General features: G+C 34.8%; 1 protein-coding gene across 2 annotated transcripts; it reads left to right on the top strand.

The window, feature by feature from the left end:
• Window positions 1–2,150: 2,150 nt before the first annotated feature.
• si:dkey-33c12.4 (uncharacterized protein LOC560112 homolog) lies at window positions 2,151–12,409 on the top strand. Of its 2 annotated transcripts, XM_067385807.1 has the most exons (19): window positions 2,151–2,336; window positions 2,675–2,718; window positions 2,843–2,921; window positions 3,990–4,026; window positions 4,138–4,174; window positions 4,259–4,342; window positions 4,428–4,496; window positions 4,664–4,852; window positions 5,809–5,961; window positions 8,168–8,246; window positions 8,318–8,408; window positions 8,534–8,675; window positions 8,780–8,884; window positions 9,035–9,125; window positions 9,986–10,136; window positions 10,223–10,297; window positions 10,404–10,506; window positions 10,713–10,819; window positions 11,607–12,409. In XM_067385807.1, the coding sequence occupies exons 1-19, from the start codon at window positions 2,309–2,311 to the stop codon at window positions 11,728–11,730; spliced, it is 1,788 nt and encodes a 595-aa protein (XP_067241908.1). In that variant the 5' UTR covers window positions 2,151–2,308; the 3' UTR covers window positions 11,731–12,409. The 2 variants fall into 2 exon arrangements, with proteins under 2 accessions (XP_067241908.1, XP_067241907.1); XM_067385806.1 differs by having other exon boundaries at window positions 3,990–4,174.
• Window positions 12,410–13,447: the final 1,038 nt, after the last annotated feature.

The raw sequence follows: 13,447 nt of genomic DNA, 5'->3' as shown, positions 1-13,447 counted from the left end.
ACAGGAATTTGAATTAACCCTGAAACTAATGAAATACAAGCACGTTACAATGTGTAACAGTATAAAACGGTTCCAGTAACAACGTGTATTATTCTGTATAAATTTAGTTATCTCCAAGCATGATGTTAAACAGAAGAACCCCATTCACACCGGTTTAGCTGAAGAGACAACAAACGAGATTCACTAGCGAAGCTATGTGACTCTGTTGCTATGGCAACAAGGAAAGCCCGCAGCGTTGCGCGGGAAATGAAAGTACTAGTACTATCTTGACATAGTACTGAAATACTGGTGGTGTAAACGTTGTTATTTCAATATCTTTGCCCAAGTATTGTTATTATGTTTTGTTACTTTAGATTAATTTATTGAGAACTGTCGATACAAATTTAATTACTGTAATATAAAACAAGTTTTATCATGATGCCATTGTCTTGACGATCTGCTCCAGATTCAGAAAACTACATAAATATTACAGAAAAAATGCCTAATTTAGTGGCCAATTTTTAAATTTAAGCAAAATAAACAAAATAATCTTAAACTAAAGACGTTTTTAATGTTATTTAATTCGTGTAGCTCGAGTACTATTTAACTGAAGTCCTAGTTTAAAATAATAAGATAACAATCACATTTAGCTGATTATTTTAGCTAATAAACATTTTGGTGACCAAACACCATTGTAGTTACAGCAGCAGATGGTATATGTAGGCAATTTAGTAATTGCCTACACATATACCATCTTATTTAGTTTTAGAGAGGACATAGGAGTAAAGAAAGATGTAAATACAAAACAGTTGAAACCATAAAAGCATTTATTTTTAGGATTTAAACATCTAATCAGTTTTTACAAGTTTAGACCACAAATCTGTTCAGATCATCTATTTGATTTAGTTGAAATGCACTGTTCAAGTCTTAAAGGGTTAGTTCACCCAAAAATGAAAATAATGTCATTTATTACTCACCCTCATGTTGTTCTACACCCATGACCTTCGTTCATCTTCAGAACACAAATTAAGATATTGTTGATGAAATCTGATGAGGCCTCTATTGAGAGCACTGCTATTGTAAATCTCAAGGTCCATAAAGATACTAAAAACATATTTAAAACAGTTCATGTGAGTTCAGTGGTTCTACCTTAATATTATAAAACGACGAGAATACTTTTTGTGTGCCAAAAAAAACAAAATAACAACTTTATTCAACAATATAGTGATGAAGCAATGTTTTGAAATCGGCCATCAAGTCGTTATTTAGTTTTTTTGGTGCACAAAAAGTAGTCAAATGTCAAATGTGTATTTAGCAAAAATTCCTGCTGTTTCCCTATGGGGTCATTCAAACAAACTAGGGAATACATTCCCTTTACTTCTCTATACTTCTCTCTTTCAAAAAAAATAAATAAATAAAAATCTCAAGTCAGGGAGTTCCAGGTGCCAAATTTCAGACTTTTATACAGTTCATAATGACCTCATTCACAGGTGTTCTCCTCCCTTTCTTTTTTGGCTCATCCCTAAATTCTTGCCACAATTATTTCATTATCCTCTTGGCTTCTCCCTAATGGTGCGCCCACAGTCCACCCCCTAAAATAAATTAAATGATTATTACCTCACTCCACAAGAATTTACTTCAAAGGTTTCCTAATACTGACAAAAAACATTAAGCCAAAAAGAATGCAGACATAATATCTCTGTACAGTGGAAAAGTACCTGTACATGCTCAGTGATAAACTAAATAGTGAGCCTAGATAGACTTGCAGTTTCTTAGTTCTGCCCATAGTTCTCCAAAGCTATTCTACAAAACTGCACTGTACTTGTAATAAAAATATAAAATATCAATCCAACACACCAGTACTTATAGATTATTTCGGTATTTACATTTTTACTCAGTATTTAAATACACTGATCTGATATTAAGGCATAGTTTTTGCATTTTATTTTGTAAATAAATAGTGTCCATTAAATTTGCAACGTCATAATAAACAGAATGGGGAAAAGGTGTTTACATTCAAATATAGCCTATTATATTTAGTAGACAAACTAATCGTTTACACAACATGTTATAAATGCAGTCGTCTTATTTTATTTAAAAATTATAAAATTATTTCTCTCTTCTCAACTGCACCACGTGGTGCAGCATGAGCGTCGTACGCACCCGTCTAGAAGTAGGTGCGCATGCGCGTAAGCGGGCACTGTGTATGCAAAGGTGGAGACGAATCTTGAGAAAACACTAGGATTGGAAGGAATGTAAAACCATTTAGAAGTTGCTTAAATATTTTATAATTTAGAATTACTTAACATATATAAATATATTCGCTAAAATGTCAAGAAAGAACACCATGGGACCTGGTAAGTATCGCTCTGCTTTTTTCATGACGTCTACCAAAACTTCGCCATGCAAACACATGTAGTTTTAATAACAATAGAGAAGACGTGTCGTTTAACAATACAGGCCTGGAACTTGTGCAGAGGCTCTGAAAGAGTTAACCATTTTTGTTTTTATTCATGCGGTCTCGTTAATCTAGTATATTTTTGTATATCTCAAACTTTAACAGTATACGAAAGAGAAGCCATGTTTTGATCACATACAGCAGGTCTGAGACACACATTTCACTATTAGTGTGTATCTGTGTTTATGTAAGTCATGTTCAAACTTTTAAAAAATGATTTTCAAATGATTCTTTTAGAATACTTCCGGCTGCGTGACGATGAGCGTCTCCAGCGGACCCACGTGAGTCATTACGTTTCTGTGCATTAATTGTTCACATGCATCAGCGTTATTTTAATTCTAATTATTTTGGGGTGGTTGGATTGAATCCGTAATTTCTATTTTTCTGTGCTGCCTTTTTTTTTAGGAGGCTATGGTCGATTTCATCAATGATAGACAGCAAAACCGCAGCTTCTTAGATGCTTTAAGTTTTGGTTATGGATTTGGTAAGAAATGTCTTTATTTTACTCAAACATGACCTAATAGTCATATATGGACACTTATTTAAATCCTTTATAATAGGGCTGGTCTAAAATTCAAATTTGGCTATTATTGCAATTGCAATCATTTAAAACTACTCCAAATATTGTTTGTTCTAAGTGCTCTAAATGCAAAAAAGAAAATATGCATTCACACATCACAATGATTCAATCCATTCTGAGGAACAAAAAGAAGTCCCGCCCTTTCAATGTGTCACAATAAGGGCAGAAAAGACTATCGCAACTTCCATTTCATGCTGACTTCAATAAGGTTTTTTTTTAAATAAGTTTTCTTCGTTTTAAGGAAGGAGATGAACTGATTCACAATATTTTCATAACTGTAGTGTTTTAAAGGGTTAGTTCATCCAAAAATGAAAATTCTGTCATTAATTACTCACCTTCATGTCGTTCCACACCTGTAAGACCGTCGTTCATCTTCAGAACACAAATTAAGATATTTTTGATAAAATCAGATGGCTCAGTGAGGCCTCCATTGAGAGCAAGATAATTAACACTTTCAAACACCCAGAAAGCTACTAAAGACATATTTAAAACAGTTCATGTGACTACAGTGGTTCAACCTTATTGTTTTGAAGTGACGAGAGAACTTTTTGTGCGCCAAAAAAACAAAATAACATCTTTATTCAATGATATCTAGAGATGGGCGATTTCAAAACGCTCTTCATGAAGCTTTGAAGCTTTACGAATCTTTTGTTTCAAATCATTGATTCAGAGCGTGAATCAAACTGCCAAAGTCACGCCCCCCAGTGGTGAATCATTGAAAGTTCGAAACACTTATGACATCATTTACTGAAATCACGTGACTTTGGCAGTTTGATACACGTTCCGAACCACTGATTCGAAACAAAAGATTTGTAAAGCTTCGAAGCTTCATGAAGGATTTTATCAAAAATATCTTAATTTGTCTTAGAGGTGTGGAACAACATGGAATAGAATTTTCATTTTTGGGTGAACTAACCCTTTAATGAACTTTAGGTTTGTGTGGCATTTAAACAAATTGTTTTTGTATTGAAGTTCCAGAACTGGACCACTTTGCAGCTCAGTTTACAGGGTATGAAGATTCATCTGATGAGGATTATTATGATTATGACGACGATAATGATAAGTATGGCATTCGTACAAACAACAGATACTGTGGTTTTTCTCGCAACTTCCTTGATAGAGGCCTGCCAAAACCATCCAAACACTTAACAGCTGAGGTTTGTGTCAAACACCTGTGATTCACTCGTTATTTTGTTTTATTTAGCTTTTTATTTAACATTTACTATTTACATTCTTTTTAGGAAGCAGAAAGAAATGCAAAAGTGCTAGTAGATGAAGAGGAAAAACTTAAGAAAAAGGCAGAGAAGAAGAAACAGAAAAAGATGGTGAGGGCACACATGAAGAAAAGTCTTTTTGTCTGATTATCATAAGCAGGAATATTTTAAGTTACATTTTTTTGAAATATAACAGAGACAGAAAGAGAGACGTCGGCTGGAAAAATTAGAGAAGGAGAATGCAGATAAAGGAAAAAATAAACCGGTGAGAGAAAATACGTTATTGTTTGTGACTGCTATGTTGTATGGTTTAAGTATAAGTAAAAATGATGCTGCAGTTTATGGTCACTCATCATACCTCCTTCATTTTGAGTTTGTCTCACTGAAAGGACACAGACTTAATTTTATCTTGGTGTGTTTCTTTGTTTTAAGGTACAAGTTGACCCTGGACCAGAAAAGACTAAACATGCAGATAAAGATGAAAATGAAAATAAAGTTAAAAACAAAAATTGTTCATCTGTGCCTTCTGGTCCTCAACGCACCTCAGCACCTGTGCAGAGCAGTGATAGCAGTAGCGATGAAGAAGATGATGAAGAGGAAGAGTCAACTATAGAACCAGAGGTGGGCAATATGACAAGGATTAGTTCATTTCAGAATTAAAATTTCCTGATAATTTACTCACCCCCATGTCATCCAAGATGTTTATCTGTCGGTCTTCAGTTGAAATAAAATTAAGGTTTTTGAAGAAATCATTCCAGGATTTTTCTCCATATAGTGGACTTCAATGGCTACCAACGGTTTGAAGGTCCAAATTGCTGTTTCAATGCAGCCTTAAAGGACTCTACATGATCTCAGCTGAGGAATAAGGCTCTTATCTAGCGAAATGATCGGTTATTTTCAAAAAAATTTAAAATGATATACTTTTTAACCACAAATGCTCATCTTGCACTAGCTCTGCAATGCACCACACATTATGTAATCATGTTGGAAAGGTCACACATGACGTAGGCGGACGTACCGTGGAAGGCCGAAAAACTCGCCTTACTTGTTTTGCTTGACTTAGTCTTTACACATTTGCTTTGTAAACACTTGCTCGGTACTTCTGCCTACGTCACATGTGACCTTTCCAACGTGATGATCGCATTGCAGAGCTAGTGCAAGACAAGCATTTGTGGTTAAGTATATAATTTGTTGTTTTTTAGAAAATGACCAATCGTTTCACTAGATAAGACCTTTATCCCTTGTCTGGGATCGCGTAGAGACCTTTGAAGCTGCAATGAAACTGCAGTTTGGACCTTCAAACCATTGGTAGCCATTGAAGTCCACTATATGGAGAATAATCCTGGAATGTTTTCATCAAAAACCTTAATTTCTTTTTGACTGAAAAAAGCAAGACATAAACATCTTGGATGAAACGGGGGTGAGTAAATTATCAGGAAATTTAATCCTTGAACTAATCCTTTAATTTCCCTTGTCGTTTTCAAAAGTGATGTTTTTTAGATTTTTTTTTAATGATATATTTTTTTACAGCTCTTCACTGAGCTGATTTTCATGATGGTGCTTTATGTGTGTCTTAGGAGCTTGATATGAATAGCTGTTTCGTGTCAAACGCAGCTGCTATCGCTAAGCGCAAACTAGAACAAAAACCCAAACCTGACAAGAAACCTCAAGCAAACTCAAGAAAACAGCGTGGGTCAGAGGAGAAGGTCACCACTACACCACAAAAACAGGTTGGAAAGGATTGAATGTAGGAAAATTGTGAGGGTTTTGATATTTGGAGTGTCTGTTTCTTTGCACTGAGTGTGAATAGCCTGTCTTAAAGGCTGTTTACACTAACTCCACCTACCAATGTCTGGTTGGGCCACGCAAGTTTAAAAAAGACGCGTGCTACTCAGCATCTGCAGTGGCGTAGAGGTTATGGGTCGGGGAAGTAGCTTTGGATCGGAAAGGCATTTATTCCATTCAATAATTAAAGGTGCCCTAGAACTTCTTTTTAAAAGATGTAATATATGTCTGATGATTCAGCTGTGCACACATCCAGACCTTAATACTGCCTGCCCTTGTCTAATGCCTTGATCATGGGCTGGCATATGCAAATATTGGGGGCGTACATATTAATGATCCCGACTGTTACGTAACAGTCGGTGTTAAGTTGAGATCTGCGTGTTTTCCGGAGGTCCTTTAAACAAATTAGATCTATATAAGGAGGAGGAAACAATTGAGTTTGAAACTCGGTGTATGTCTTTTCCATGTACTGAACTCTTGTTATTCAACTATGCTGATGTATAAATTCAATATTTAATTCTAGGGCACCTTTAATAAATAATAATTTGCACTCTGTTATTATTTCATCCTGTTAATGTACACCAATACTGAGGTGCAAATAGTATCTGCCACTATTTATAAGTATAAATGGCATCTAACAACTATTTGCACTTATTGCAAAGAACTGCTACTTTTATATATAGTGTAAATAGAATATATTCACTTAGTGTAAATAACATATATTGCTAAGAAAATTTGCTATTTCATGCTTTTATGCTATATAATTGCTATTTACACTTCGTGTACATAGCATATATTGCTATTTGCACTTTGATATATTTTGTCCGGGGAAGGTTCTTGGGATGATAGTAAGAAACTCATCAGCCTTTATTGTGTTTCATCTGTGTGCTCTGAAATGCAAGTGATTTATGATGTAGGAAAAAAGAGCCACAGTGGTTTCCTCAATTGCAGCAACTTCCATTTTTATTACTGTTTTTCTGCACAAATTTCACTGGAAGTGATTATTTTGTTCTCTTGAACACGCTTCTAATTTTGTGTAGAAGTTAAATTCGCAACTTTGGATGGAAACATAGCTCTTGGGTGTGTTTAAAATAGAAATCAGCTGACTTACTGCCTAGTGATTCAGTGTTGTGTCATGTTTACTGATCTAGATACAAATTCATATGTGCTTTGGAGACAACCAGGTAATGTGTATCTACAGTTCTTACATCTTAGTGGAAATACAATTAGTTTTTAGTTTTTGAACAACTGCCAAATTCTTCACACAGGATTGTGAGTTAAAGGCAGCAAATGATAGATTTATTTTTTAATAGATTTTTATGGGTGGGAGGATATAAAGACAAATAGGCGTGATGCAGTGTTCTTGGTATACTTTCTCATAAAACTGACCTATAACAATTACTGAAATAGGAGATTAGTGAACGAGTTAATAGTTGTCATTATTATATTAAAATGGGTAATTTTAAAAAATGTATAAAATAAAAATGGCAGCAAATCAATTCCTGACAGAGAAGGAAGTTAGTTCATAATCTCTCAAAATGTGCATGCAATAAATGTGATCAAATTAAAACAAATAAAAGGAAAACTGGTTGATAGGCCTACACAAGGCAATGAAAATACACGTGTATTCCAGAAAGAAAACCAGAGAGAGATAAAAATGGCAAGGCTGTTTTAGCTCTAAGCAGCTCTGATAGGAGTAGAAGTGAAACTTTCCTCTCAAAGTTAATGTTTAACAAAATGTGTACATAAGAGATTGCAGAACAGGATGCACTAGCACAGATTTTCACACGATCATGATGAAATTGTACTTGAATAGAACTTGCTCTTCTGTTTTGATTAATGTACAAATTCTCACTTATGTGTTAAGGCAAATTAATTGTGTATGGGAATTTTCTGCATTATTCCCATGGAACGTTGCCTATATATTGATATCATGACTAAATAGCTCTATACCAGCAATCATGTGCTGGGTGACCAGATGGAGGCATGTCAGTAAACAGGATATTCACACATTAGATTTCCCTTGTTCCATTCCCACCTCTAAAAACCACATGACAAAGCAGCAATGTTTCAGACACACCCATTGTATAGATATAGATATCTATTTTTGACACATTATGCATAACATTAAATTATTTCTCATTCTCATAGATTGATAACAAGGAGGAAGTTAAGTCCGAGGAGACTGTCAATGCAAATTATTTTATTACAAGAAGCGTGGAGATGGCAGGTGAGTGGAGTTTTTCTTTAAAAATGGTTTAGCCATGAAATGTCCTCCTAATTCCCACATCTTTTCTATAGTTATAGGTAACCAGTGTGCCGCCTCAGGAAACTTGGAGATGGCTGTGAAATATTTTACAGATGCTATAAAATACAACCCTAAAGAATATAAGTAAGAGTCCATGCCAACAGTTTCAACTAAAACATAATTTTTGAATAAACTAGTTATAAATCAAGCACAGCATGTCTTTGAAGAGGTTGCATTTATAATGTGTTTTGTGTCTGTCTTTGGTGCAGGCTGTTCGGGAATCGTTCTTACTGCTATGAAAAAATGTTGGAATATGAGAAGGCTTTAACCGATGCTGATATTGCTCTTTCTATGGACCCCAAATGGATTAAAGGGCTTTACAGAAAAGGCAAAGCGCTGGTTGGGCTGAAGGTAATAAAACCTTTTACAAGTGTCATCCATCAGTACAGACTGACCTGCGAATGCCCCTCTGCTACTTTATCCTCACACAATCTTGTTGTTTCCACTTCGGTCAGAGATATTATGAAGCCAGACTTACATATGGTGAAGTGTTAAAATTGGATAGCACATGTAAGGATGCAGCTGAGGAGATGATGAGGGTGCAGCTCATGCAGCTTATGGTGAGTGGATTTGAGTAACTAATGGGCCACACTTTGTTATAGTGCTGATACTGCTTGAATGTTGTCAGAAGCTGCATACTGGATTTAAGTTGCCCATTTGTTATAAATCACCTGAATGAGCATATCGAAATATGCTTGCTGCTTCAACAGGAAATGGGATTCACCAAAGAGCAGAGTTCAAATGCACTTATTCTTCATGGAACTGTAGAAAAAGCCTTAGAAAGTCTCTCTGGGCTATCAGGTATGATAATACATATACATATCAGGGTCAGAAATCAACTTTTCCAGCCAGGGGATATATTTGCCCCGGCCCCCTTGGGTATTAATAAGTAATTTTTTTTATTAAATGAAATTTGAAAGTGATTTCTTGGATCACTTTTTATTTTTATAATTTTCTTTTAATAAATATATAATTGTTTTTGTATCCTGTATTAAAATGTAATAAATTAGTAAAAGACTATAGTATTCTAATTTTTATTTTATTTTCTAATTTCTAATAAAATTTGATCAACAAAAGCCATCTTTACGTTGCCATGGTGGATCTGATATGTTTATTTACACTTACACACAGACTGTTTAATGCTGCTTTAATGTGGCATACATGTATTTACACTGAGATTAATGTAGCCTTAATTAAAATAGCCTTCATAAAGTGTATAAATTATAAAATTTTAAAACAGTAACTCTTTACAGGGTATGGCTGCAATATTACTGTAGATTATTGTACTTGATATTTCAAAAATGATTAACGGGGTACATTACAAACATTTTTGTTTGTGGAGAAATGGTATATAATTTGTCTACACAGGCAAAACAAGCTTTGAACCTTTTATGGACTATTTTTAGTTCATCTGTTACTGAAGGGGCATTTTATTTTGCCCTGTATCTTGAATTTGTTCATTTTGATGCTTCAAGCCCCTGTTTATTTCCAGCCCTGACACATTTCCCCTCACTTCTAGTTTTTTTTTTTTTTTGTTTGTTTGTTTTTGGAGCACTCAGAAAGACACTGATTTCCATTTAAAATATATATATGTATATATGACAGACCAACTAAAAAAAGAGTAATTAATTCAGATTGCATTGATAACTCTTTCTTTTCAGGTTTAACCCCTGTCCTAATTCCCAGAGAAAGTGAGTTTATGACTGTAGAGCGTCACCCACAACCTCCAGCTAAATTCCCTCTCAGACCTCTTCCTCAGAATCATCCTCAACCCAGTATGCCAGCCGCTGCTCCAGTTCGCCGTCATGCCCCGTAAGACGCTCACGTACAGGCTTTCATGATATAACCTTTCACCTTAAAATCACCCGAATCCTGATGTGTCTTTCATCCCTATACAGAGAGCTATTCCCTATCTGGGTCGGAGATCTGGTGCCTTCTATAACAGAGGCTAAACTTTATAAGTTATTCAGCTTGTAAGTGACCATTGGTTTTGAAAACGGCAAAACCAGTAAAATGTTTAATTGTGTATTGATGTGATGGAGCTTATTTTAAGCAATACAACTTATCTTTGTGTAACAGTGTTGGACAAGTCCATAGTGTACGAGTGTTACAAATGAGACACTGTGCATTTGTTAACTACACCAACAAGGAGGACTGTGAGAAAGCCATACAAGACTTCCATGTAAGTATTTTTGCTCTGTTGCTTTGTTCAGTTGAATGTTAAACACGCTGGGTACAATACAGCTGCGTATAATATGTTTAACCCTTGTCAGGTGATATTGGAGGTCAAATGAAGATCTTGCAGTGAGGATGGAATAAATTTTGTCTTTTTAATGAGGGGAAACATTACAGTTTATATATGTTTTTTTTTGTGTGTGTGTATTGCAGGGTTATGCCATTGATGGGACAACTCTAGTGGTGCGCTATCCTGATAGGATTCACACACGTCTTGGAGTGTCCAGAGATGCATCTACAGAGTCCCCAGGGAAGACAGAGTGCGTAAACTTGCTGATTTTGAATTTTGTTGCAGGCTCTTTACACTAGCTCCACCTACAAATAACTGGTTAAACCAGACAAACTTAAAGAAAGAAACCTGTAAGATCACAGGAATAGTGATGTGGGGATTAAGGATAGTGACTTTACCTTTTGTCGCAACCAACCCAATTCAAATCCGCCTTTTTCCGATCCCATTCTTCATTTTCCCTTCGCATATCGGAGGTGTTTATTTGACAAAAAAAGAATATTTTTGAAAAGTGAAAATAAAGTGGCTAAAAGGGAATTTAAAATGCATATCGTTGAAATTTGATATGATGTCCTTGCATTAATTGGACATGATGCATACAGCTCATATTGTTAAGCCCAAAGAATAATTTTTTTTTTGAAGATTACTAGCATGTGTACAGCTGAACACAGAGCCTTTCAAAGTATACTCCATATACAACCGTGGCTTTCTTCCTGAACCTTCGAGGACACCTTTACTGATCAGCAGGTTCAGTGTGGTTAGGTGTAAGGGAGGGCTTTAGGGACAAGTAATGTCCTAATAAGGCAGTATCCATTGATGAATTTAATAAATATAGTCATATTCAATTAATGTTATTGTTTTACAATGTACTGCAATACACTGCAGTGCAAATAGTATTTGCACAATAGTATAAATGGCATCTAACACTACTTACACTTAGTGCAAAGAAAATACTGCTATTTTCACTTAGTGCAAATAGCCTCTGCCTAATAATTGTTAACATGGTCATTTTAAATTTTTGTCTTTACTTTTTTCCTCAGCAAACAACCTGATGAATGTTATTTTTGGAGGACAACTGGCTGCTTAAAGAATGACCGCTGCACTTACAAGCATATTCCAGAAAACAAGGGCGTTGACCGCCACAAAGCCAAATCACACCCCTGATTCACAGCACACTGACAGAGGGATTTAAACCTTTCAAAATCAGTAATTAGTTGGATACAGTAAAAATTTCACATGCATAAAACAATGTGGGGCTAATCGTGTTTGGTCATTCATAATTTTTGTCTACAAATAGTTAGTCTTACTATCAGTCTATACACAAGTTAAAGAGAGTTTGAGTTTGGACAAACCGGTATGGTGGCTGTGATTTAATCAACTTAATTTGTCCTACAAAATAGTATGTTCCCTTTTACTAAGTCAGTTATTAGTTTTAATGTTTTGACAGTGGCGTGAAGCTTTATATTTTTAAGGCTGTTCAAAGTTTAATACATGGTCACTGCAAATATCTCCTTTTTTTTTTTACTATTGGGAAACATATTTGCCTTATTATGACCCTGTCTGAGGGTTTCAAACCATAAGTGTTGTCTCTCTCTGAGAGGTTTTATTTGGACTGATTCTAACCTGCAGGTTTTACCTGCTTCTGTAAAAGTTGAAATGTGTCATGAGTTGAATTCAAATCTCTCCACGCCACATCTGTTATAAAAACTATTTGGCATAAACAGTATTATATCATAAATCTTGATGAGGAAAAGGTTGCATTAAATTGTAATTGATTTCCAGTGATATACCTGTAAAGCAATGCAAAATTACTCTCTAATACAATAAAAGTTGCCCTGAAAAATGGGAAAATCTTGAATTTTCTTTTTTTTTTTTTATCAGTAATATGTTACCTACTATTCTGGCTCATTTTCCATTCAAGTGCAATCACAAAACAAACTGATACTGATATACGTAGAGTGACTTTTTTCTGCACTTCAGCTCATTTAAACGAAAATGTATATTAAGGTTCATTAGACCTCCAAAACCCCTATAATTAAAAGGGAAAATATTGTGTAGTAATGTTTAGCTTTAATCTGTGAATGATTGCTGCTTCTCCAGATAATGAGAAGTTGAACGTCAAAACAGTAAAAGATCTCAAGACTTGAGCCTAATTAATGTTTGAGTGTGTAAACTGATTGGTATTAATGGATACTCAAGTCTACTTATATAGCGCTTTCAATGCAACTTTTACAGTGATAAACAGGAAAATAATGATCAATTATTTTCATAAATATCATTATTCAACTTAAGACAGTTACTGATGCTGAATTTCTGTTCACTGGTTTCCCAGTGAAGCATACTAATGTGAAATAATGACATTTGTTTCTGACATTTTCTATTTGAAACAAAAAATTGCAAGCACATATAGTTACAAAGATCAACTCCGTTCTATGAAGGTTGGGGTTTTTTTTTTGTATGTTGGTTTTTGCAAGTATGAAGGGGAATGTATTTAGATACAACTTATAGCACATTTGAACCCATAGTGTACTACAAGTGGTAGCTAAATATATTTAAATACAGAGATAGTATATTAAAAGCACATTTTAGTTCATATTTCATGGTGTCTCAAAAAAGCACAGTTGAGTACACTAGATGTTCTTAAGATGATCTTAAGAAGTACTAAAGAAGAATTTTTAGTATATTAAGTACAAAATTAGTGCACGAAAATAGAGCACTTTAAATACATTATAGAAGTGTACTTTTTTTTTCACCTGGGATGATACACTGAGTTCCTTGAGTGTATTTAAGAAATGTTTTGTTTTAGTTTTACTCCAGTTTAATTTTGCTGCCGCAATTTTGCATTCTGACGACCACTAACTCTTGACGTGACGTAGATGCA

Source organism: Chanodichthys erythropterus, chromosome 5 (genome assembly GCF_024489055.1).
Source record: "Chanodichthys erythropterus isolate Z2021 chromosome 5, ASM2448905v1, whole genome shotgun sequence".
In the NCBI taxonomy this organism is placed as follows: Eukaryota; Metazoa; Chordata; class Actinopteri; order Cypriniformes; family Xenocyprididae; genus Chanodichthys; species Chanodichthys erythropterus.
This window is presented reverse-complemented; position numbering and strand designations above follow the sequence as displayed.

What these genes read in the sequence shown, in the direction of transcription:
- si:dkey-33c12.4 (XM_067385806.1), top strand. Translation starts at nt 2,309, where the DNA reads ATGTCAAGAAAGAACACCATGGGACCTG. An exon ending in AAGAAGCGTGGAGATGGCAG is followed by an intron (nt 8,247 to 8,317) that starts GTGAGTGGAGTT and finishes TCTTTTCTATAG; the next exon opens with TTATAGGTAACCAGTGTGCC. An exon ending in TGCAGCTCATGCAGCTTATG is followed by an intron (nt 8,885 to 9,034) that starts GTGAGTGGATTT and finishes CTGCTTCAACAG; the next exon opens with GAAATGGGATTCACCAAAGA.